Source organism: Centroberyx affinis, unplaced genomic scaffold, assembly GCF_046629955.1.
Source record: "Centroberyx affinis isolate AG114_WGS23_722 - 3 ecotype Tasmania unplaced genomic scaffold, CSIRO-AGI_Caff_v1 ptg002563l_1, whole genome shotgun sequence".
Taxonomy (NCBI): Eukaryota; Metazoa; Chordata; class Actinopteri; order Beryciformes; family Berycidae; genus Centroberyx; species Centroberyx affinis.
The window spans coordinates 1-26,240 of NW_027280773.1; the positions used below are offsets into that span (position 1 = coordinate 1).

The 26,240-nt window shown below is 45.7% G+C and overlaps 1 protein-coding gene across 1 annotated transcript in view; it reads right to left on the reverse strand.

Annotated features, from left to right (window-relative positions):
* Positions 1 to 3: 3 nt before the first annotated feature.
* Positions 4 to 26,240, reverse strand: part of LOC139656865 (leucine-rich repeat-containing G-protein coupled receptor 6) — a gene marked incomplete at its 3' end in the record, with an annotated part of 36,908 nt that continues 10,671 nt past the window's right edge. The window contains exons 2-18 of the mRNA XM_071534498.1: positions 22,132 to 22,203; positions 15,734 to 15,805; positions 13,344 to 13,415; positions 9,837 to 10,052; positions 9,560 to 9,631; positions 7,403 to 7,471; positions 6,810 to 6,881; positions 6,579 to 6,650; positions 6,094 to 6,162; positions 5,451 to 5,522; positions 5,110 to 5,175; positions 4,953 to 5,024; positions 4,693 to 4,764; positions 3,985 to 4,110; positions 1,681 to 1,835; positions 703 to 783; positions 4 to 573 (exon numbers count right to left, since the gene is read on the reverse strand). Coding sequence (XP_071390599.1) covers positions 4 to 573; positions 703 to 783; positions 1,681 to 1,835; positions 3,985 to 4,110; positions 4,693 to 4,764; positions 4,953 to 5,024; positions 5,110 to 5,175; positions 5,451 to 5,522; positions 6,094 to 6,162; positions 6,579 to 6,650; positions 6,810 to 6,881; positions 7,403 to 7,471; positions 9,560 to 9,631; positions 9,837 to 10,052; positions 13,344 to 13,415; positions 15,734 to 15,805; positions 22,132 to 22,203 — 2,000 coding nt within the window. The remainder of the gene's footprint in view (positions 574 to 702; positions 784 to 1,680; positions 1,836 to 3,984; positions 4,111 to 4,692; positions 4,765 to 4,952; positions 5,025 to 5,109; positions 5,176 to 5,450; positions 5,523 to 6,093; positions 6,163 to 6,578; positions 6,651 to 6,809; positions 6,882 to 7,402; positions 7,472 to 9,559; positions 9,632 to 9,836; positions 10,053 to 13,343; positions 13,416 to 15,733; positions 15,806 to 22,131; positions 22,204 to 26,240) is intronic.

Consider the following 26,240-nt stretch of genomic DNA (forward strand, 5'->3'; position numbering starts at 1 on the left):
TCATAATGAGAGCCAAGGGGAAGCCGAGGGAGGAGGGCGGCCGAGAGGATGGAGGTGGCAGGGGAGAGGGCAGGCAGAACGGAGAGGACCCGTACTCCCCCACTCCTACCAGTGGGAGAGAAGCCAGGGTGAGGGAAAGGGTGAGGCAGAAAAGCGCGCACGTGCGCACACTCCCAAGAGATGGTGATTTCCCGTAGGCGCGGGCACATGTCACGCTCACGCCACACTGCACAGCTGCCAGAGTCAACAGCAACACGCTCGCCTCGGATGCAAACACCCACACCCATCCAGTTGCCTGACAACCAGGACCCCCCTCCCAGCGGGCGCCGTGGTGACCAAACTCTCCCAGTGTTAGCGCGTCCACAAGCGCCAGGGTGCACGTACACACGCCCGTCAGCAGGTTGGAGGCACCCATGCAGGCCACAGTGAAGCGGAGCGGGGAGAGGTAGCCAGCTGAGCCGAAGAGCGAGAGGAGCAGGAGGGAGTTCCCCAGCAGAGATACCAGGGAGATGGACCACAGGCCCACACGAACCAGCCAGCTGCCCAACAGGGAGTCACAGGGACGGAAAGGACCTGCAGCACCGCAAAGAACACAACCCATCAGCAATACATAAAAAGGCTGTGGATAATGAAGTCACTATTCTGTCTACCGGTTAGATAACAATATGACCATACCATTTAAAGTAGGTTATCTGGAATTACCTGGAATGGGTGTGCACTGGACACTGGTCTGTAGTTTGGATTCCTCTATTTCTAGCTGGAACTCCTCCAGGTCAGGGTCATCTGGAATATAACATTGACAGGGTCAAAGGTCAGACCACAGGCCAATCTGTTGCATAAGGCCTATTTAGCCTATATGAACTTCTGTACAAGAGTTTGATGATTTATGGGATAGGAAAAAAACATTTCTACTATACAAATTTAGTATCATCTCTGATTTTGTGATTTTTCTTGAATGTTTGTTTTTTTCTTGTGCAATACTGAATAGTTCTAAGTCTCTTGGCCTCCTCTGATAATTAAAATGAACTGAAAAGGGAAAAATAATTTTTTGGGTGAGCTGTTCACTACCCTGCATATGCAGCCTGTGATGGGGGGCGTGAGTAGCCATCGCTTCATTTAAGGGATAACAAGTTAAAAACATTTGTGAACCAGTGTGTTAGAGTATGTGTGGCACTGGCAGTCGGGGGTTCGGATAGGAGGGGAGGTGATCTAACATGCTTTTGTAGTGAAATGAAAAATCTTTTTCTAGAAGATAATTGCCGCTCAGATAAATTTCCTTCATCAAGACTGTTTTTGTAACAATTAAAGGTGAATAAATTCTAATCAGTGTTATGTCATCGTCTATTCATCTTTTGTTATTGTTATCTTTTGGTAAACCCAGCCAGTGTTTATATATTATGCCTGCAGTGGGAATGCATGGTAGAGTAAACACTCAAGTGTAAGTGTGCTTGTGTCAGCTGCCAGGCCGCTGTGGTTTCATTGGGACTCCAACGTGTTTCAAGCCGCCTCGTGTCAATAATTCAAGACAGAAATAGAATGGATCCTGGGGTACTGGCACTGAGCGCAGGCATATGGGCCTCATATTTCCAACTATAATTTTCCCCCTTACCCTGTGTGTGTAAGTAAGTGTGTGTATTGTGTATATGCACGCACAGATATCCTGAGTTTGTGTTTTCTTACAGTGTGTGTCGGCGTGGATTGGGTACATGGCTACTGTCCTCTTGTGTAGGTCTTCATCAGCATTGCCCTGCTCTGTGTCCCACTGGCTGGCTGACTTGTAGCTGTCACAGGAGCCATACACACAGCACTGGTAGGCATAAGGCATCTCTATCACCCTGAGAGAGACAAGAGCACAGTAATGATGACACATGAACTGCAAAAACACTGCCACAGCAGACAGTACAACAGAAACGTAAAATGAAATGCTCAGGAAACCTTAAAGGATAACGCTGGTGTTTTTTAATGCATTTCTTACTGTCAACAAATCCTATGAAAATAACAAAATCAGCAATGATGTCTTTTTATTTTGCCAACAAGTCCCGTCCTTGTAGCCAATGCCCAATAAAACCAGGTCCCAGTAGCCATAGTAGCCACTCCATTGTATTAAAAAAACCCATTAAAAACACGTCACAGAGCCATGCCGTTGCTCTGGGCAGCATATTTCATCATGGTGATGCACCGGGCCAGCCGACGTTTTCCTCAAACAACTTAATAAGCCGACCGTAAACACGTTTGCAATTGAAAATACTCCCCGGCGTAATGAAGAATTTATTCCCATTTGAATTTGAGATGGTAATAACTGACTAATAGCCTGATCTTTCGTGGTAACAGTTAGCGATTTTTAAAATTGAAACTATGTCTTTGTGAGCTGTATTTAAAGGTTTTTAGCTTATAATTGGAGCCAATGACTTCCGGGTTGAAGGCTAAAAACGGTACGTGGGAAGTCGGAAAGTAATCGGAGTAGAGCAAACGCATTGTTGATTTTATTATTTTCATAGGATTTGTTGACGGTAAGAAATGCATTATAAAACACCAGCGTTATCCTTTAAGTACTATTGGGTGACGTTCATGTCAATGAACAAAGGTTGAGCATTACCGACCGAGTTTTGGATAAAGTTCAGCATTGTACTTGCATTACATCGGAAATGCCTCAAGGGCTGAAGTATCTGTTTCTGTAGTACATGAAATAAATCATCACTGTAGCTGAAATGGTCACTTTTATTGAACCCTGGATCAACTTTCTGGTGTGGTGTGTGTGTGTGTGTGCGTGCTTACAAGTGTGTGTATCCGCATGATGTCTATGAAATGGCAGTCTGCCAGGAGTTCTGTTTTGGACTATGTGCTATCATGCTGACATTGCTACAGGATCACCTGCCATCTCCTATTTGAAACCCGATAGCCATTTTGACTCCACTGACTCTTTCTGCACCTTGCCAGGCCTTCAGGGATGCTGATCGCTCTAACGAGAAAGAACTTGCTAACAAACACTTCCTCGTTGTTGGAGTTCAATTCAGGAATGGCTCGCAGGGATACAGTGTAATGAGTCCAATGTAAACCTTGGCTGTTATCTGTGTAATGAGGATATTTATAGAAAATTTAAGTGGGAGGAAGGATAATTGAAGGGAAGGGAAGGAAGGGAGGAGTATTCACATGGTGTGTTTTTGCCTGCCAGCCAAAGGATACAGACTTGGGTCAGCAGCCAATAAGCTGAGCTGACAATAGGCCAGTCAGGCAGCACACCTGGGCTGGTGAGGATGTAGCCTATGTTGTTGTTGTTGTTCACCTTTATCCTATATCCCTTTTCAGTCTGTATTTCTATTGTTTTGATTATCATATCGGCAAGGTTGGAAGTAACTAATTACATTTACTCACTTTACTGTAATTGAGTAGCTTTTTTGTGTACTTGTAGTTTTTTGAGTATTTTTTAAAGTCAGTAATTTTACTTTAAGTAGCTAAGTACAATACCACAAGTATTGTACTTAGCTACATCCATTACAAAGTACAGATTTTGTGTCTCTCCAAAAGCAATAGAAACTGGCCCATCGTTAATTGACAAATTGTGGAGCCATTCATAGTGAGAAGAGTAATTTGACTTAGTGTACTTTATTTTGTTACGTCCAAAATTTCCAATTAAAATAATCTAGTTTGAACTCTGTCCTTTCATCCTTTTATAATTGCATGGGAAATATGACATGCAACAACGTTCACTTTTCTAAAGAAGTAACTCAGTAGTAGTTTACTTTGAGTACATTTTAAATGAGCTACTTTTTACTTTTACTTCAGTAGATTTTTACACCAGTACTTTTACTTCTAATTAAGTATATCAGCAAAGTAACAGTACTTTTACTTGAGTTGGACATTCTAGTACTTTTTCCACCACTGCATATTGGTGAGAAACAATCTAAAAGTCTAACGTAATGAGGCAACATGAAGAAAGAACAGAAGGACACTGGATGTGTGTGTGTGTGTATATGTGTGTGTTACCTCATACGAGGGAACTGATCAGGGCTGAAGGCCTCATACAGTTCTGTGTTGCCCCTCAGCTTGAGATGGGTGAGACCTCCCAAACCCCCAACTGGTACTGAGCTAAGATGATTCTCGGTCAGGTCACTGAGAGCGAGAGAGAGAGAGAGACAGAGAGAGAGACAGGGAAGAGGCGGGTCAGGGCAAGTCAGTGTATACAATAGCCCATTGAATAGCCATTCTTCCTAACGTGTTTTGATTGCAGATATTGCCGAGGGTCATCCGTGGAAACAAGAAGACCTTGTCTAAGATATTATAAAGCGTTCAAAGAAGGCTCTTTATGAGATTCCCTCCAGATAATATTTCCTGTCAGATTTAGTGTATCTGCTTGTTTAGCTAGGCATAGTTTATCCGCTCTTCACACAGTCGTGCAGTTTGTATTGACATGACCTGAGACGAGTCTCCTGGCCACACAGAGAGGTTTTCATACAGCAATTACATATAAATGTTCTCTGTAGACCCTGCCAAAGACAACAGCTTCTCCATGGCACACACAGTCGAGCATGGAGTGTTTGTGTAAGACCAAGGCTCTGACATAAAGCTTAGCTTTAATTAAAGATACACAAACATCGGTATGCCTTCTTGGGGAGAAGAGGGACTCTGATGAAGGACCAGATGAGAAGGAGGAGAGTTTTACCGGTGTGGATCTTGACTTGTATGTTTACTCACAGTTTGATCAGTGAGTGGAGAGAGGCGAAGGCATCTGGGTGGATCCACTCGATGATGTTCCAGCTCAGGTCACTGACAGAGAATTGAATGAAACTAAATTCAATTGAACTAACGTTACAGATAAAATGTTCTACCTCAATCACCACTAGATGTCAGTATTGAGTCATAAGTGTGGTATGTAGTTCCAGGCAATGCATTTCCAAGAAAATACCGTGACGCGTGTGGGTGAAAATGTATAATTAGGACAAAGGTTGACTTACAGAGCTCGTAAAGAGGTGAGCTGCTGGAAGGTGCTTGACTCTATTCTCTTGATTTGGTTATGCTGTAGCCCTCTGTGGAGAAAAATACACATACTCTACGTAAGGACACTGTGTAAAGTGTGGAGGAAAAGACGTGTGTGTGTGTGTAAGTACTCACATTTCCTGCAATGCAGAGCAGTGGTAAAAGCTGGGCAGATCCTCTATCTGGTTGTAAGATAGCTCCCTACAAACACACACACACACACACAAAGCACACATAAACACAATGACCAGCTGTGGATTTATGGCGTGGGAAATTATGGGGGTGACAGAATTATTTGAGTCTTCGGGTGAACAGTCAGTTCTGTGAGCAAGGCGATAGCAGGACAATAATTTTGGGGGGGTGATTGGATTTCATGGAACAGTAATTGTACAAATGATTGCTTGGGGGTATAGCTCTCCACAGTTGGGTGTTGTGTATCAGTTTTTCTGCCTGTGTGTGTGTGTGTGTGTACTCACAGCACTCTGAGGCGAGGCAGCTGCTCACACAGATCCTGAGGGAGAGCTGAGAGACCAGCCCTGGTCAGCGTCCTAGAGAGAGAGAGAGAGAAGAGGGAGTCCTCTCATCATTGTTTAGGTGCAGGCAAGCGAAAGGATGACCCAGTCCTGTGACTCTAACTTGGTCAGACAGGGGGCTCTGTAGGCTGGCAAAACCTGTCACTGGCTGGCATGACTAGCCTGACCCAGCATCCCTCTCTCTACCCCTCCCTATCCCGTCTTTGTTTCTCCCATTCTTTCCCTGTCTCTGTCTCTTTCTCTATCTCTCTCCCTGGCTTTGACTGTCTGTCTGTCTCTGTCTCTCTCTCTCTCATACACACACTCTTTTTCTCTCCCTCTTCTGTCTCTCCCTCTTCTCCTCTTCTCTCTCAACTCTCTCATGAATGTGAAATCCCAGGACTCAACCTCAGCGTCAGCTCTTCTCCCTTTCGTGTGTTGTTCAGTGTGGTGAAGCCTCACTAGGAGAAATAACAGTACGCATACGCACACAATGGCTCTGTGTGTGTGTGTGTGTGTGTGTGTGTGTGTGTGTGTGTGTGTGTGTGTGTGTGTGTGTGTGCGCGTGTGCCTGTGTTTGTGTGTGTGGGATAGGGGAGACACTCACAATATTTCCAGGCTGGTGGTTCCTTTCAGATCGGGAAACTCTCGAATCTGGGTTGCTCCGTTGAGGGAACTGCAGATAGACAGAGGAACGTGTCAGAGAGCACACTCTCTCTCTCTCTCTCTCTCTCTCTCTCTCTCTCTCTCTCTCTCTCTCTCTCTCTCTCTCTCTCTCTCTCACACACACACACACACACACACACACACAGGCCTTGTCTAACAGCTCATTTCAGCCATCATGCTTTCCTCCAACATCAACACAGGCTGTTTTGGCTGTCTCACAAAACATCATAAGTCACACCATTCAACATGCTCTTACAACACACACTCTCTTACCACATCAGCACACAGCACAGCAATACGCTAACACAACATCATTCAGTAGGCCATTACACATGTCCACTCAACTCTCACTGCTAGGGACAGAGAATGATTTAAACAGTGTTTGGGCTAACTCACTGGAATGGTTTGTACTGACCGCATACTTACAGTGTGTGCAACTTAGGTAAGAACTGGAAAGCGGATTTTCCCACAAACTGGATGGGGTTCTCATAGAAGTGACTGAGAGAAAGAAAGCAAAATTTGTTGAACGTACTTTGATTGTTTTGTTTTTGGGAGAGAATGTTGCTGTACTTGATGATGACATACTATAGCATTTGTGTGTTTATCTTCTATGTGCACGTGTGTGTGTGTGTGTGTGTGCCTGTGCGTTATGCTCACATGGTTTGCAGTTGAGGGTTTCCCACGAAGGCCCTCTCAGGGATGGCTTTGATATTGTTGTTATGGAAGCCCCTGCAAAATATAAACGCATACTGTAAGTCATACACACAATCAATATGTTTCTGATTTTGTGTGTGTATATGTGTGTGTCTGTGTGTGTGTGTGTGTGTGTGGAGGAGAGAGAGGGTGTGTTTGAGAGCGAGAGTCAAGTCATATGTCCTCATGTCGCACCTGTCGTTGCACAGCTGAAAAACATTTTAGGATACATGAGATGTAAACACGCACACATACACTCTGTATCTGTGACACACATACGCGCTGCAGAACATCTGCTGAAGCTGAGGGAAATCATATTTTGCGTGCATGTGTGTGCGTGTGTGTGTACGTGCAGTCGAGCGGGTGTGTGGGGGTGTAGCCAGCACCTGTTTAGGGTGAGAGAGATTGTATCCGAGTGCCACATTAAAATCACTTAACGGGATTATTTGGGATAACGCAACCACGATAGTCATGTCAGGCAGGTGTGTGTGTGTCAGTGTGTGCGCGTGTGTGTGTGTGTGTGTGTGTGTGTGTGTGTGTTGTGTGTATATACTCACAGTTCCTGAAGCTTAGTCAGTGTCCTGATGGCCACAGGGAACTCCTGCAGATCATTATAGTTTAAATCCCTGAGAGAGAGAGAAAGGGAGAGAGAGAGACAAAGTGAGATATACGCTGATGAATAAATAATGTTTTTAAACAATGATTTCAGTTCCGATAGAAAGTTGCGATAGAAATTATGATTCATCCATATATGTTCTCTGTGTTTATGTGTGCGAATGTGTGGCTGTATGTGTGTATGTATGCATAGGCTTTTCCTGTCCTCTCTGAGAGGCTGACAGCTGTAGCGTGTGAAGTCTTGATTTGACCCTTGACCTTTGCTGCTCTGACCTGATTATTATGGTCTGTCTCCTATTAGTTTCTCAGGAAACACTGAGATATCACAGCAACAGGCTGCAGCAAAACAACCGTTGCTATGGTTCACACAGCTCTTATACAGGTGGCAGGCAAAAGGGTTTTATCTTGTGTGTATATGTGCATGTATGTCTGCTTGTGTGCATGCGCATGGGAGTATGTGTGTTTGTGCATGCGTGTGAATATGTGCTTGTGCACATTTAGGCATGTGTCTACGCATATGTGCATGCACGTCTGTGTTTGCGCAAGCATGAGTGAATGTTGTGAAATGTTTGTCAGTCTGTGTAAGCCTGTCTTGTCTGCATATGCCATTGTATTTTCTAACAGCTCCCTAGACGGCTCCTCATAGTAATGATTTTATAATGCACGCACTGGGGGTTTCGGGATGGGGGAGGGGAGGGGTGTTTGTGGTGATGCAGATGGCCTCTCATATTTCTCATATGCGAGGCCACTGTGAGATTAACCCCTCATACCAGCACAATCACCACGTCAATGACACCTGTCATCCTATCCTGCTGAATCATCTCTCCCTCCACGCCACTGATGGCCCAAACACTTTAACACACACTATTCTGGTCCAGAAGGCTCCATCCCTTTTTTTCTCTTTCTCTCACTTCCCTCCATCCCCTTCATCATCCCAACCCCAGACTTACACCCCGTTCCCTCACATTTCCCAGCACGGATAATAGCTTTTAAATAGAGTGTTAAGCTGGCCGGACACGGACACACGCTTGCGAGTGTACAAGCAGAAGTGCATGCACTTACGCATAGGCACACACATGCATGTGCCCACACACACGCTCATAAAAAGGAACACATAATTTTTTTACACTTCAGCAGGCTGTTAAACTACATGTGTCAAAAACGGCGTGTTCACCAGACCACCATGAATTTTGCAGCGGTAGACATTGCTCTCTCGCCGTCTCTCTCTCTCTCTTTTTCTCTCTCCTCGTCTGAAAAGACTGACTCAGTTGTCTGCTGTGGCCATGTAGGCATGAGGTTAGGATCAAGGAATCAAGGCTGCAGCACGTACGCTCAAACAGCTCTCCTGCAGTCACGCTGAGCCGTGTTTGACCTCAGCCCTGCACAGCGATTACTCTTACAAAACACAGAGGAATCTGTTGATGTTTCTTCAAGCTAATCAAAGGGGAACTTTTCATCTTCGCATTCCAATCCTTAATTTGATGTCTGTGGTTTTGTGCAACCTTAAAGCACCTGCTGGAATGACTGGGACATTAATCATAATAACTTCATGATTTAGCGCTACATTCATTATTGCGCGGGCACATTAGGTGTATACTATATGATCTATAAATAGACATGAATTTAAGATTTTCCAAGCCTACCCCAAACACTTGCATATATACAAAAAAAAACATACCCACAATATAAGTGAGTGAGTTGATGGCTGTCTTTGTGTTATATTACTTTTCTTAAGGTATTATATTTCAGCCGGTTCGTCGTTTATCTTATAAGGTTATTCTGAGGCAATGTGATTGGTCTAAACACAAGCATACTGATTGGCTGTTGATACTCGCTGATACTTTCTCATTACGATAACTGCGTCAGTGTTTGGGGAAACAGAGCAGGTAGTTATTTAACTCTGAAATGAAAGTACTTCACTGTGTGTGTGTGTGTGTGTGTGTAAATGCCTGTGAATGGCTGGTTTGTATATAATGGTAAGTACTGTCCAAATTGTTTCTGCATACATACATGCGTGCATGCGTGCAAGTTTGTGTATATGTGTGTGTGTGTGTGTGTGTGTGTGTGTGTGTGTGTGCATGAGAGAGAGAGATACTCACAGTGTCTCCAGGCTATGTAGACCCTCAAAGCATCTCTCTCCCATGCTCTGGATCTGGTTGTTATGGAGATGACTGGAAAAAAGGCCACAAACATTTTTCAACAAATCAAAAATGACTCTTTCTCAAAAACATTTCCACACTACAGTCATCACCGCTCTCGCTCTAAGTCAACGGAACAAATAATTTCTCTGGTAAGTTGAGAAACTCAAATCCAGGAGAGCTTTAAACAAACAACCCTCGGACAGAAAAACTCAACAAACTTCAAGACGTCACTCACAGCACGACGAGGGCGGAGAGGTTGGTGAACGCGTGGTCTGGGATGTGTGTGATCTGGTTGAGGGCCAGGGTCATGGCCTGCAGCGAGGGCAGAGAGTCCAGGGCCGTCACCGGGATCTCTGTTAGGGAGTTGTCGTCCAACCACAGGTGTCTGAGGGAGCGAACCCCTCTAAAGGCCCCAGCCGGAACCTCAGACAGCAGGTTAGCATCAAGACGCCTGGGGTGGGGGAGAGGAACTGGGCTTAGTGAGATAATCACAAAATCTGAGTACAGTATGTTTGCTTGTGTGTGTGTGTGTGTGTCCGTGCATTCATGGCTGTGTGTCGTGGCAGTGAAATCGCTTTAGCTTACTGGAAGGTTATTATGAGAATTACACATCCTTTATTCTCCTCCTTTCATCTTCGCTGCAGCTTTTTTAGAAGATCTTCATTATGATTTATGTCCATGCTAAATAAGCCATGTATAGCTACACCAGCACAGACTTGCATGAAATGTAAGCGAGACGCAGACATACGCACGCACAAACGATCTGTGTGACTGCGTCTAGTTTTACCGCTCCCCCGTTTCTCCGTTCCCATTCTTAAATGTGTTTATGTTGTGAAAACTCTTCCTCCCTCAGTGTCTCTTTTTCCCTCCTCCTCTCTTCATCTGTTCCTCCTTCCTTCCTTCCCTCTCTCCGTCGGACTCTCTCCGTCGCCATCAGACCCTGATGTTTCCACCACTCAGATAAATGCCTTTACTAGTGTCAACAAACACGCAGCTGCTTTCATCTGATGAATTTATGACACCACCTCCACTACCACCACACACACACACACACACACACACACACACAGACGTTCGCACACTCATATACACACTTCCCCTTCCATCCCTTCGACCGTGCAACCCAACAACTCTTTGTCCCTTGTCTCTCTTGTTGTCCGCAACCCACAGGCAATGAGTGTGGACCCTGACACACACACCTACACACCACACGTGAATGCACACACACGCACACACACAACACTGTCCATGGTGATGAATGATCCCCTCAGGGCAGGGTTGACAGACTGGGACCACTTCCTCCCGCTATTCTTCTTTCCTTGGCCCTTCACACTCATTCATTAATCTTCCTTTCCTCCCTCCAGCCCCTCTCACACTCACTTTGTTTCTTACATCTTCATTGATGCACTCCTAAATTCACTCCCAGCCGCCGCAAACCCCTTTGCATCTCACTCCTTAACTCTTGTTCCTCTTTCAAACATCCTCCCGTATCAATCTTCCACTCTGGTTCTTTGATTCTTGCCCTTCAGCTCCTCCTCAACCTCCTCACCCCTTGGAGACCAAACAAACAGCATCATCAAAGTGAAATCTGAACTTGAACTCTGAACCCTGGGCTTTTCTCCCCAGGGAAATTTTCCATCAGGAGAGGCAACTGTATACATCGACAGATGCTCACACACGAGCACACGGAGAAACACCCGCAAGCATGCGTGTAAATACACACCATGCATGCTTGCGCACACACACACACACAAAGAACCTCAACAAATGTAATCTTGCCTACTTCCAGAGCACATCTTGATTCTAGGCTAAACAGCATCCTTGTGTATCCTGTGAGCTCTACCTGTGGACATTGTTTGTCCCTGACCCAGAGTGCAGGATGAAAGCTACGGAAGACCCTTCAACTTTCTGGTTTGTTCTCTAAGGCAGAATAATAATTGCTCCTCTGGGTGGACCTGCCAGGCCCGCAGAAGGTCCAGACGGAACCAGGAATGTTCCACAGAAGCCAATAAAGCAGCAGCTATTTCCTGTCCGTCACATCAAAGTCTGAGGTCCGATTCAGGGAGAGAGAGCGAGAGAGAGAGAAATAGAGAGAGAAAGAGAAACACAGAGAGAAAGAGAAAGTTTCTCTGAAATGATCTAGCAGATCTGTGGACCCGACTCCTCTGGTTCAATTCAACAGATGGTCAAAATGTTATGCAAGTTATGAAACTCGGAAGAGGACGTTTCACTGCCATTGTGTCAAATCTATAAAACCAGGGTTATGTCGGTTTAATGTGTCTTGTGGAACTCAGCGACAGTGGTGATTATCCAATTCGAGGCACCATTTTTTAATCTGCGGGTTGGGACCCAAAATATGTCTGTCTGCTTGTGGTGGCACCCAACTAAACTGGAGCACTAATATGTTTTTAATAGCCTGGTCTAAATGGCGAGACTAATTTCTAACTCAATTTAGGTTCTGTGCTGACAAAAGGATTCTTGTTAGGGATTTAGTGCTGATTTATATAAACATTTATACCAATTTAAAACCCAGGTGCTGACTCAGGTGCTTTCTCTCTCTCTCTCTCTCTCTCTCGCTCTCTCTCCTTTTCACCTGGTGTGTTTCATGTCAGTGAGAGGCGCCGACAAGCTTCACTCTCCAAAGCCTTTCCAGTAATCCTCCTCCGTTTGGCTTATCATTACGGTAATGACAAGGTGCGTCTCTACACACTGTCTCTGTGTGTGTGTGTGTGTGTGTGTGTATTTCATCACCTGAGACCTTCTCAGAGATTGAGAGGAGACCACACACACATACAGACGGATGATACAGACATCAGTGTGAGTGCACAGAAAATTCAGATGCTCTCTCATACACAAATGACGATGCACACACACACACACTCACACAGTGCCTCAGGAGAGCCTGATTAACGAGCCACAGTATGTGTTTGGAGGGGTGTGTGTGTGTGTGCAAGCTCGATAGCTGTATTGAGGAGGAGCAGGCCTGCTTTTTACCAGACGGGGAAACGCTGTTGGTGGTAGAGGAATCACATGTGTACGCTCTTCCTGTTAAAACACCGGCTGTGTGTGTGTGTGTGTGTGTGATGAAGAAAATGGCTTTATGGATATTTACAGGGAATTATTAATTTGGAAAACAGGGAGTATGTGTGCGGTACGTTGCTGGGAGAGGCGGGTAGGGGTGAGGAGTTACAGATGAGGTGGTCTACACGCACACACCCACCCGCGCGCGCGCGCGCACACACGCACGCTGACACACACACACACACATGCACGCTGACCCTGCAGATGAGACAATTAGGCCACCAAACACCCTCATTAGCCAGGGGGATAGCGGTGTGGGTGGTGGGAGAAGAACGGAGGAGAGGAGCGGAGGAGGAAGAGAGGGGGAACTGATGGAAAATGGGGTTGTTTCACAGCTCATTGGAGATGCTCTCCCTGGCCTGCAGTGTCTGCTGTTTCCCTCATGGCTTCCAGATGCTACCATGAACTGCGCTGACACAGTCGGGCTGTGACTCCTACCATCAGGCAGTACGGCAATGAATGCATAACTATGGCAGCCGGCGATGGGATATGGTCTGTAATATGTCAGCGGTACTCTATACCTGCACTGTGGTTAAGGCTGAGCTGTGTGTGGGTGGGTGGCCAGGGGATGTTTCCTTCGCTGTTGGATAAAGTAGAGTAGTTGCTGTGTGTGTGTGTGTGTGTGTGTGTGCGTGTGCATGTGACAGAGAGAGAAACTCACAGCGACAGGAGGTTGGGTAGGTCCCATGGAGCATCATCGGGAAGTCTCTCTAGCTGGTTATTTTGGAGCATCCTAAAAAAGAAGGCACATACACACCGGTCAATAGGTATATAGGTAAAAAAGTTAATATGTTTACAGCAGTTTTATAGGTGATAGAGTGTGTGTGGTGTGCGTGAGGGCACATCAAGCAGAACAAATAATTCCTTAGCGGGGGAAATCTGACACAGGAGGGAAAGGGCCAGTGAGAGCTTGAAGAGAACCAGAGAGAATGAAGGGTAGAGGAAAAGAGAAAGAGGGAGAGAGAAGCTCCTTGGGTGGGCTGCTGATGTCATTCTCGGAAGAATGGAGCAAAAAGCGAGGAGGAAGTGGGGAGCAAACAATAACCCCTCTCTCTTTCCTCTCTCCCTCCCTCTCTTTCTCTCTCTTTCTCTCCCTCTTTCTCAGAAGTTTTTATCATGGCCAGTCGTCTGACATTAGAGCATGAGGCGTATAGTCTCCAGTGTGTCGCTCACAGCAGTGCCGTTATGCCTTTATCATGGCATCATGGTGCCACAACAGTCAGAGCAGTCTGTGTGTGTGTGTGTGTGTGTGTGTGTCTCTGTGTGTGTCTGTGAGTGTGAGAGCATGTGTCACGGCAGTTAAACGTCTTAGCTTACAGTAAGGTTATTATGAGAATTATGCATCATTTTTTTGTGATTGTGAAAGAGCCTTGATGTCTCTGTAGCGATGTAACAGACCATTCACAACAAAATCAATTTGTCACCCGCACTATTTTTCAAGACTTTTTGGAGACGGTATTGCTAAAAACCTTCATGGCCTGCTAAACTTCGAATCATTAAATCAAAAGCTAACATAGTCTTGTTACTGAAAGGCAGCAGGAGAAGGAAAGGAAAGAAAAACAATCGTCGTCATATTGGAGAGCTATATATATATTTTTTATATAAGTGATGGTCACAAAGTTGCCAATTCAAAGCATTAATGATGTCTCAAGCTGTGAAGAGTGTATTTTGTTTTGCAGTTCTCATTTACATAACTCAATGTGACACAGACTTTTTCATAGTGCATTTCACGAGCCTCTTTCGGCCCTGTCTATGTAAGTTACAGTGATTGCATCAGAACAGAGAAAGTGGTGCTCAGGTTTGAAAGGACTGGCGGGGGAAATGTTTCACTGTTATTCTCCACTGGGATGGTGATGACATGATTAATACACTGAATTCTATCTGTTCCTGTTTCAAAGAAATCCCCTACAGGCAGCTTCACCGAACTCCACTCTGGGTTCATAACCTTCGCTGTGTGTGTGTGTGTGTGTGTGTATGAGAGTCTGCGGGGACCTTGCGGTTACCCTACACAAGGTCAGTGGTCCGTTTGAGTTTGACATGAGGTGACTTCAGCTAATATATTGAGGAAGGAAACCAACGGCGCAGCTGCTCTGAGGTCACAGAGACTGTGTCTAAAGTTTATAAAGGGTGTTATAGAGTGTGTGTGTGTGTGTGTGTGTGTGTGTGTGTGTGTGTGTGTGTGTGTGTGTGTGTGTGTGTGTGTCCTTTCCCAATAATGACATAATAGCCCAGGATTCATTGCTGGTTCCTTCGCTCTATCTTGGAGAATTTCACAACACAAGGTGAAAGAAGATTAATTTATACGCCTGGTAATCCCCCAGATTCCCTCAAATTACAAACCACAATTTTCAACCTAAGTTTATATTCTATGGCAGGACTTCTCAGGCTTTTTCAGCCAGGGTCCAAAAGGAATTGAGTATTGTGCCAAGGCTCATGAAAACCTATTTAATACCCTTGTCTTGCACTCACTAGAAATATGCCCACAACTCATTAGTGGACCCACCCATAATTTAGAAAAAGGTACTATGGTTTCTATGATTGCTTTGCACTTATTTGAAATTTAACACTTCATGGCGGTGCTATACTGTGAGTTGGCAGCCATGGATCATAAGGCTAAGAACACACTGTGTGAAATGGGGTGTTAAGAGAACAGCTTTGAATGGCTTTTTAAGTAATTTTTTTGTCACTTGTTGTAATCTTTGTGGGTGGTGTGGCTGGGAGGTCCCCGCATTACACCTGTGCGTGTGTGTGTGTGTGTGCATGTTTGTGCATGTGTGGGTGTGTTTGTGTGTGTGTGTGTGTGTGTGTGTGTGCGCATGCTCGCAACTGAAACAGGGCCTGTTTGGAAACGAAGGAGCTGTGAGCAGGGCAGGTCTCCCCCAGCCCATAAACTTTAACTGCAGTTAATGATGCGTGGCCTGTGTGTTTTATTCAAGGCAGGCGCACAACTCCATCCCCCCGTAAGGCTGGAGTGGAACAACCCACCAGGGAGGAGGACTGAACCACCGGAGGAGGACGGGGAGGGAGGGAGGGAGGGAGGAGGTTACTTACAGAACTTTGAGGTTGTGGAGGCCCTGGAGAGCGTGGCCCGAGATAAACCTCAGCTGATTCCCTGAGATACGCCTGAGAGACAGAGAGAGTACAAAGGAGAGAAAAAAAGAATAAAAGAGAAAAATGAAATATAAGCACGGACACAAAAATTCACAAGTCTCATAAGAGAAGTTTGTCTTTTGCTTTTACTCCTTAAGATCCTGGAGTGAGCCCCTACATGACTTCATCCTTGGGTTCCTGCTTCAGGGTTACCGTTGGGGCAGTATGCAAATAACAATATTCTATTCCCTTCAATGTGGTTGCTATTGGCCCGAAGCACACCCTGAAACTCTACCCAACCCAGAGCTCCGATGAGTGAGTAAAGAGTGAATTGAATGAGACTGAGATTGGGTCAACAAGTGCGGCGTGATGTGAAAGTATGTTTGTTCGTGTGCGTGCGAGTGCGTGTGTGTGTGTAAGGTATATGCGCGTGTGTGTGCGGCATGTGCGCAACTTAGCGGTGTGTATAGCGGTGTGTGCCGCGTGGACGCGTGTGCTATTTTCCCCGTCCTTGAGGTAAATTGGGCCAGTTCAGGGGGCCTCGAGGACAGCGAGGGAGAGAAACCACACACATACACACAAGCAATCCAATCAGTTTGTTTATCAAACACAGCACCTAATGGTCATTTGTGAGTGTGTATAAGACGTCCAAATAAATACCGTTCAGTCCAACAGAGTAACTCTCAAGGTCACGAGCTGGAAGCACACTTTAAACACAGATTTGGTCTTCACAGCTCAAGACCACCCACTTCTATTAAACACACATGCACACACACACACACGCACGCACACACAAAAGCTACCCGTTTGCATCCTCGTATAGCACCATGCTCTACAGGTGACATTCGCCTTGCATTTCAGCCCTACGCTAAGCAGCCTCCCTTCTGCTGAGCCATTACATCAGTGCCAGGATATTGTTATAGAGGGCTGACTGCCTTGCCAACCCACTATCACCCAGATGGTAATGGACAAGGGCTCCCAGCGGCCTCCCTCTGACATCTGATATTCATGTCAACATGTCTCACTCTTATTACTGTGCGGTGGCGAACCACTCAACCCCACCCGTGCCTGCCAAATCTCACACTCAGCCCAGTTCAGAACTCTTATGGGGCTCATATCTATCAACACAAACACAAACACACACACACACTCGCGCGTACGCATGCACGCGCGCGTACCCATGCACGCACGCTCACATATTCGTACCGAACACAAACTGGATTGATCATAATCCAAGCCATTGTGTGGCCGTTTAGTCATGCTTCTCAAACCACAGTCAAAACTCAGTCAAAACAGACTTCAACTGAGCCACACGACGTCTCAATATAGATTTCACAGAGATGGAAGACATAGATGATTCAGAGTTGATATGTGCTATATGATATATATATATTGACTGCAGTGCTTTGGCCCTACAAATTGCAGTGTTATTTTTTATTCCAAAATAAGAGATATGTGCTGTTAGATGTGGGAATCTGATAAAACATACTAACTAAACTATTTTAAAAACACGCCTGATTTTCACTCATAAATAGGCCTGTATACTACCTATTTGTTGTCCCTCGGAGGGCAATATGTCTTCTCCTTCAATACGATTTCAGTTTCCGCTATTGCACAAGCTAGTCACTGGGGACCATTTGAATAGCTACTTTTCAAGGGGTAACGGTTTCAATAGGCCTTGCTGAGGTCCTGACACCAGTAAAATAGATCTAAGCCTCTTTCTGCAAAGGCCCTTAAGTGCCTTCTTTTGGTTGCAATTCAAATGCAATGATTAGTTACAGACGCATTGGATGGAAAAAAAGATATAGGTAGCACCAAAGAAAAATAAATACCTTTTCTAAAGGGGGAAAAGGAGGGCCAATAATTTAGAGTTTTAGAAAACAAACATTGTAGTTAAGGCCATGGTATGATGTGTATGTCCTACTGCCAACCAGCCTTTCTCTATTAGCTGCACCATTAGAGCCAAAACAGCATTAGAGTGGAATCATGCTTTTTGCCGACTTCATTTGTCAAAGGGATAATTATGTCGAAAGTGAAGATGGATATTGAAAAAGGAAAGAAATGTTCAGACATCCTTGATAGACATCAGAATACCAACAGTTGCCATTGACCAAATGTTTCCATGATATCAGTGTGTGTGAGTATTTATGCGTGTGTATATGTGTGTAAATGAGTGTACATATGAGTGAATGTTCCGCACTTAGCCTCCTAGTCGTTCCACATCAATCTCATTCTAATGAAAGGCGCCTTGCTCTTGTCAAACCGTGGCTCGAACTATTTTTTCTTTTAATTTGATTTGGGGGTGGTTAAAATTTGACTTTGCCTTTGGATGGTGTAGATAACAAATTCCACCTCAACATAATTCAACTCTATTGTCGTGATTCACAGATAAAATAACAGAGAGAAGGCATTAGTAACGAAGGTGAGGCCACCTTGCCATCATGGATGATCAATGAGGGCTTTACTAAAGCATGCCAACTGCTGATTACTCCATGTATCACCATGTCCCATTGCCTCAAACTAATAAACAAAAAGCTGGAATAAAGACCTAAAGCAGCACGTTGTGGGATAGTATCTCAGGTAGTGATAGAGAGGCATAGAGGCAGGAGGGCCAGGATGGTTGATGTGTGTTGGTGATGAAAGAAGAAGCAGAGGAGAAACAGGTTCTTATCAGAGAGAGGCTAGTTTGTGTGTGTGTGTGTGTGTGTGTGCGTGTGTCTGTACACTCATGTATGCCTGTGTGACCCTTCTCACCCTCCGTCCATCAATAGAAATATTATCCCTCCCTCCCCTCAGAGGTCCAACCTGAAGGTCAACCACTTAACCTGGCGTTAACCTCTGAAATTACTGGAGTAATATATAGACATGGGCAAAGCTGTCTCTGCGTGTGTGTGTGTGTATGCGTGTGGGTGGGTACGTGTGTGTGTGTGAGAGAGAGAGACAGGCAGACAAAAACTGATGCTGGCAACACAAAAAGGAAAACATGCATCTCATTTTAATTGACCTAGATAGTCCCAGCTGTGTGGTGCACCTGGAGTATCAAGACAGCCAATACTGTAACCCGCTAACCCTCACCTACGTCATAGTCCTGGCCTATCGGCAGACGATCTTATCACCGAGAGGAAGAGGAGCAGGGCAGCGCTGGCCTCCACTCACCACTTCTCTCCTCTCGCAGCTGCTTTCATGTCCGATAGTCAGAGAGCGTCTGATAGCGGCCTCACAGTGTTGGAGAAGCCTGGGTTGGATATTCCAGAGATGACGAGATCAGATTTATTAAAATGTCAAGTTCTGTTATATCTTGAACTGATATCAGAAATCACCTTATGCTCTTTTACTTAAGCTGGAAATAATGTGCGTCAAAAGAGGTAAAGCCAACACTGACAGGGCCCTTCAAAAGATCCGGCGAGATTGTCTTGCCTTTCAGCCCACTTTGACTGCTCTGGTTTCGACTCTGTATTTAGGAGGTGAGTGAAAGCTGCGGATAATGATAAGATAACGTCCCGGATGAGCAAAAGAGACTCAACCCAAATGACTGATTATCAGCGGAGTCAAAGGAAGATGGTAGATTGAAATGTGAGCTCCGGAGGTATGAAGACATGGACTTTGATTCTGGCGATGGGCGGAAAGTGCTGTCGCCTTGTAAAGTGTTTTTCAGGAAGGGCTTTTAGGGGGACAATTTCAGCTAAAACCGCCCCCCGCTAGTTCCAAGTTGCAATTATACTGGGAATAGACAGCACATCTTTGATATCGGAGCGGAGCATTTGAAAGGAGGGGTTGTCTTTGATATGTCAGATAGACGAGTAACCAGTCTTGGAGTCTCTACCTGAGTCTGGGCATTGCTGCCCTCTCATTAATCCAAAGACACGCAGTCTACCCCTCGTTCGCCTCTGTTCATGCTGTCTCTGATTGACAGTTGTGTGTAGGTTTGTGTGTTTGTATTTAGAGGGGACTCACTGATCAAAGCAGTAAATGAAGGCTTAATGAGAGGGATCTGAGATCAATAGAGTAAGATATAGACAGAGGGTGAGTTAGAAAGAGAAAGGGCTGGAGGGAGGGGCGAAGAACACTTACATCTTATTATCAATATTAATGCCGCTATTTATCAAAGGGAAGTTTAGCCTGGCGAGATTTGGTACCTGCTTTGTGAATTAATTTAATCACCTCATTTGAAGTTCAAAGGGATTAACTGTTTGCGCTCTGATACTATAGATGTTCGAGCTAAAGGAAGAGATGAGGGGGAGGATGATGGCATACAATTTACGTTTACGAGCAACACTTCTTAGAACTACTCTCTCTATGTTGCTCATATGAATTTACTCATACTCCCCCTCCCCTTATGCTAAAACAGAAACACCTCAAATGAAAGCTGGACTTCTTGCTATGAGCACATTTTAATTTAGTTTGTATGAATGTGGTGAGGGACGAAAAAAAACTAGTGAAGCCATCAAAGGCAGCGACTACAGCTTGCAATAGCCTGCAGAAAAAGGGAGATGGGGGGGCAGTAGAACTGAATTGGAAAGGAGAGAGGGAGAGGGAGGGCAGGCAGGGAGGTAAAGCCCAACATCAAACACTTTATCACTCTGCCAGTCACAACATGTCTGGCCCTTGCTTCTCCCTACGCTACGAGCCAGTGCTGTAGACCCACATAAATTTCTCATCTCGCTCAAACCAACCATGTTTGTGTTTAGAGCCTCAGTTTGTTTTCCTAAGCCCTATAAGTTGTTGTAATTACAATGTGTTTACCATAACCCACTACGCCCCATCTCTCTAAACCTTCTAGATAGGGGTGGAGATCAGAGATGTGCTTCTTCCTGCCTTGGAACATCATCATCGTCTCAGCGTGTCTCGAGAAACGATCAGCAGGTCATAAAAATTGGCTTTATGGCAGGAACATCCTCCTTGGAAGAGTTACAAAGCAGCAGAACCTGTCCATAAAGCGTCGGGACATGAGAGCGATACAGAAAGAGCATGATGAGTGGGGCTATAAAACACTGGGCGCTGGAGTCAGACGAGGGAGGATTTCTCTGGACGATCACTAAAAACAACAGGATGAGCCCCGTCCAAGACACACCCCCCCCAAATACAAGCAAATGTCAGCATCAGTATGCGCTGAGTGGTTCTGATTGGTGTCAAACCATCAGCGATTTCTGTCCTCCATCATTTGTATGACAGCAGAAGTTCGGCTTAACAGGCCAATAAAGTCAAACCAAAGTCTCCAACCTCAAGGTGTCACATAACATCATTTAGCTTCATTCTACCCTTGGTGATGTGAGTCACCGCACCGCTGCGACCAAGAGGTCAGACCCAGCTTGACTGTGACCCAAAGTCAACTGTACTGTTATCCAGCTAGCCTTTAACTTTCATCATCATTAGCTCATGCCTCACAGGCTGCAGCTGCGAGCATTAGCAAAGAAAACAACGGACTGTTCAAACACCCGATGCCGACACACACACACACACACACACACACACACTCACATACACAGCTCATGGCCGACTGGCTGCAGGCTTTAGTAGTAAAAGAATCAGGTGCAAGCTGATATACACACATACGCCTGCACGTGTAACTGCACATGCACAAACACTCACGCAGACATGCACCTACCCACACACACACACACACACACACACACACACACACACACACACACACACACACACACACACACACAGACCCTCAGGGCATATCTGTGGGCAGCCCTTCTCAACCCCAGACTTAGCTGAATTCTGCTGAGTGGTCAGATCCGTGATTGGCCAGGTCAACAATAGTCTTAAAAAGCCAACTGATGTATTAGGTGTACATGCACTGGGATACGGGGCAAAAGTTCTCAGAAAGCTTTGCAATTTTTCTGGGGCGCCTGTTCCTCAAACAGCATCAGCCCTTCCCTTATTGCTAAAAATGAGAAAAATATAAATCTTTGCTTTCTTCATTTTCCCCAGTCCTGTCCTGAAGTTCTCCTATAGTGTGTGTTTGTCTTGGCCGAGGCATGTGTCTGCGTGTGTACTGCTCCCGCTGAGCTGTCCAGTTGAAACAAAGTCCAGGGAGGTAAGACAGCGGCGGCTTGGATGCTGAGCACAGAACCTGCTCTCTGCACACATTAAAGACCGTATATCCACTCTCTGGGTGAATATCAGGTTCCCTTCGCCTCCTTCTTTTTTGCAGCCATCTCAGGATCTACTGGTGTATTGCTGCAGGCAGTTTCTTGGTAGGAGAGATCAGAGGCAGGCCAGAGTCATCAATCCCCATCGCTGAGGTCCGCACACATCAGCGGCTTGGGGATTGACTGCTTCTTGTCATGTATGAGTAGTGGTGATGCAGGTTCATTAATTGAATGTGAGGTGAATGATTTGGTACTCACAGTTCTGATAGCAGGTGCAGTCTGTGGAAGGCTCTGGGCTGGATCTCACTGATGTTATTCATACTCAGATCCCTAAAGAGAGAGAGAGGGGGTGGGGTGGGGGGGTGGGGGGGGGCGGTCAATATCAAACTATCCATCAATACATACCATAACCACGCTCTTTGAAGGCCATTGGAACAAGTAAAATTACAAAATGATTAGAATGCATTTTTCACATGGCGATCAATCATCGAGAGTGGGGAGTATAGAAGCGGAGAGAGGTTAGAGGGTTAGGTATAGAGGTTGGAGGCGGTGGAGGGGAGGAGCGGTGGAGGGGAGAGGGGAGCGGGAGGCGTAGAATAGAATTTTCCCCAATGAATCATTGTTGGGCAGCTGTAATTTCCTCCTCGTCCCAGTGATTCTTTCTCTTTTCCAGATGTGTTTCTCTACCTTCTCTCAGATCTGACCCTCAATCTCCCTCCCTATCTCTCTCTTTCTCTCTCTCCCTCCCTCCCTCTCTCTCTCTTCTTCTTTTTTTCTCTCTCAGGAGACCATCTCCTTCCCCCTTTGTTCGGGGCTATAACATAGACACACTCCATTTCTCTGTGCCTCTCTGACACACACTCTGACGTGAGAGGGTGTGTGGGGGGTGAGTGTTGACGCAGCTGGGTTGCGGTCAAAGAGGGAGAGGTGCAGGATGCTCGGACACACACGCATGCATGCACAGACAACACACACACACACACACACATAACCTACTTTTTTAACGTTTGGGATAATGTAAGGACAACTTATGTGTCAGCCTTTGGTAGAAAACATATATAACCTTGTGGCCCCAGTCATGTAAGGTCATCTCTTTGATAAACACAATGAAAGCGAGGAGGTGTGACGTCACCCCTGCTTTGCTTTCACAACCCTTGGGGTCTAGCACGAGTCTTCAAGAGTGAGGCTTGGGTGCGTGCGTGTGTGTGTGTGTGTGTGTGTGTGTCTGTGTGTGTGTGTGTGTGTGTGTATGACACTAACCATTGCTCATAAAGCCAGACCACCGGGCTAGCGAGTGTAAACTGTGCTCTCAGAAGCCCTTCTCAGTTGGGAGTTTTGACACACTGGCTATTTGTTTGTCGAGTCAGCCAGGCTGGGGGGGGGCTGGATGGATCTATCCGCAGACCCTGATCTACGCTCAGCTTTTGGAGCGATGTGGAAAAAAAAACACTGCATGGCAATGCTTTGATTCGCAAACTAGGGCATTAGAGGAGCCTGTCATATTTACTAATTGTGACAAGACAAATCCAGCGTACCAGGAGTTTGGTAACACTCTGTCAAGTACGCAAAGACACTCAACACCAGGTCTTGGATTGTGTCCCACTGTCCATACTGTGTGTGTGTGTGTGTGTGTGTGTGTGTGTGTGTAGGGAGATCCACTCTCACTGTTGAAACTGTCAGTTGGTGTGAAGAGATGTGCTCTCACCACGTGAAGAGCTAGTAACGTTTACCACGTTTATCACGTGTGCCACGAGATTTGGGGAAGTTGACCGTAGGCCAGTTAATTATGTAGCATTGGATTTTTTCCTTATGAAAGTATAATAATAATGTGTAAATTCTCTTTACACTTGCCCTCCTCCAGGGAGGTCAGAGGTCAGGTTCAGCTACAGAACAGCACCACTGGAGCTGGTACATTTTCAGTGCTCAAGGACACATAAGCAGGGTGGATATTTGCCTAAATGGGGTATTGAGTCTGGGTCTTTCTATGGAGTGATGATTTCTCTAACCACTAGGCCACCACGCAGCCCAAATAATACTCTTATTAACACGTCTATTGCAATGAAAACATGTAACTCCTGCGCTGCGTGTTTGTTCCATTTATCGGCACATCCTTTACAGCTCCAGACAGTAATGTGTGAATGCATACAACCAGACCAGTACAGTCTGATTAAATTCAGAACAGAAGTGAATATAAGTGATTACAAAGTTTCCATGAGGATGACACGGCTAGTAGGAACAGGAAACCAGTTGACATGATCATGTATGACACGGAAAGCACACATCCAATTCAGTCTGAGGCCTCCACTCACATATGCCACACACACACACACACACACACACACACACACACACCTTTATCCTTTTCAGTGTCTGTGTACCAATTTTCTGCTGAGAAAAATATTTATTGGAACATTTTGGAGAGACCATTCAAGTATAGGAACACACACACAAGCACAGGCACACACACACACACACACACACACACACACACAGGCACATACGTCTCCCAGCTTCGAGGGATGAGTCTACGGATGGAGACAACTCTCCACCATTATCTGGTCCTGATTAAAGAAGCCATAAACAAACGTTGTGTGAAGTCCATAACAGCGGCCTCACTCAGACAGAATAAACACGCAGCGATGGAGAGAGAAAGTGTTTAAAAATAAAGACGCACAGTGGTGAGTCATGGGGAAAGGTTGAATGCAGCTCAGCTCAGCTGTGCTCTCCAACTAGCTCGTTGGGAAGCCGGAGAGAGAGAGACATTTCTGCTCTGCAGGCCAAGGCCTCCGCTGACAACCTGACGTATCGTTGGACGGCACTGCGCTATGGCTTGTTTTTAAAATCAAATAACAGCTGTGGCTTTTTTAAACCATGATAATTATGATTGATGACTACCACATGTGCATTGTGTCGGCTGGCGCAGTGACGTGCAGATATTTTCAGCGCAAATAAACGGCCGCAAAAAAAAAAAAAAGAGAAAGAGAGCGCTCAAAGATTTTGCAGGCTACGCGGTGTATGCGAGTTTCACAATTAGAATTGCGGTTTCTGTGTCCCCATTTTACAGGCATCTCTGGTGTCCGTGTGCATGTGTGTGTGTTTGTGTGTGTGTGTCAGATTCTGTGTGTGTGTGTAACTATATTTGTTCCATTTATAGGTGGCTGCGGTGTGTGTGGTAAGATGTCTGTCCCTCATTTTCACACCCCTATTGTTTTCCAGTGGGGCTGCAGATGTGGTGGGTACAGTCCCTATAGCTACACTTTCACCACATCACACACAGGAACTGCTGGACGCTCTTGGGGCATGGGAACAGCCTGCTCTGTGTGTGTGTGTGTGTGTGTGTGTGTGTGTGCGCGAGAGAGAGAGAAAGAGAGAGAATGCAAGTTCATGTTGGTGCTTTTCTGTATTTTTGTTGTGCGATTATACGGAGGTTTGTGTCTGCATGTTGGTGCTTTTCTGTATTTTTGTTGTGCGTTTATATGGAGGTTTGTGTCTGCGCACGAGTATCTGTACACATGTTCGTCTCAAACTGCTCAGTAACTGCTCATCGACTTATAGCTCCATATGGAGAAAGGCAGTAGATCCATCCTGCACTATCTCGGCCATCGCGGCGTCATGCGAACAGCCTGATGTTGCTCCCAGGATATCAGATCTCTCAACCAGTAGAGGCACACAGGCCATCTCCTCCCCTCAGATCTCTGTCTGCCGCTGAATGACGAACTAAAGACTCCTCAGCAGAATTAGGGCTATAAGGGAGCAGAAGACGCAGACATGGAGACCCATGTTCATCCCTCAACAAACACACTCACAGAGCTGCCTCTTAATCGTTCTCCTTTTATCCGTTCCTCCCTCTCTCCGTCTCCCTCCCTCTCTCTGAATGTCTGCGGAATGACTGACAAAAACCCCCAGTGATCTCTCTCTCTCTCTCTCTCCATTTCCCTGGAGAGGAATTAGATTTTCATGTGCGTGCTTGTCGTTTCGTGTGTTTATGCACGGTAGCGTGTGTGTGAAATCGGGGCAGCAATATTGCAGCAATAGGGGAAAAAAAAAAAAAAAGACATGAAAAAGAGATGGACGTTTTTCCGTCGCGGTTCCCTCCAGTGTTCCGTGATATGCACACGCACAATGTGCTCTGATAGATCGCTTAGTCTTTCCATTCCAAAGTAAGCGTGTGTGTGCGTGTGTATGTAAGAGAGAGAGAGTTGGCATGGAGGGAAAGGTAAAGCACTCGATATTTGACTACTTTATGTTGTGATTGATATGGTAACCATGGCAAGGAGCATGTCTTAAGGGGGGAACAGAAGCATGAGAGCGAGAGTTACGTTTCCATTCATCATCTCCGGCCCTTCTGCTCCCTCTCTCTCTCTCTC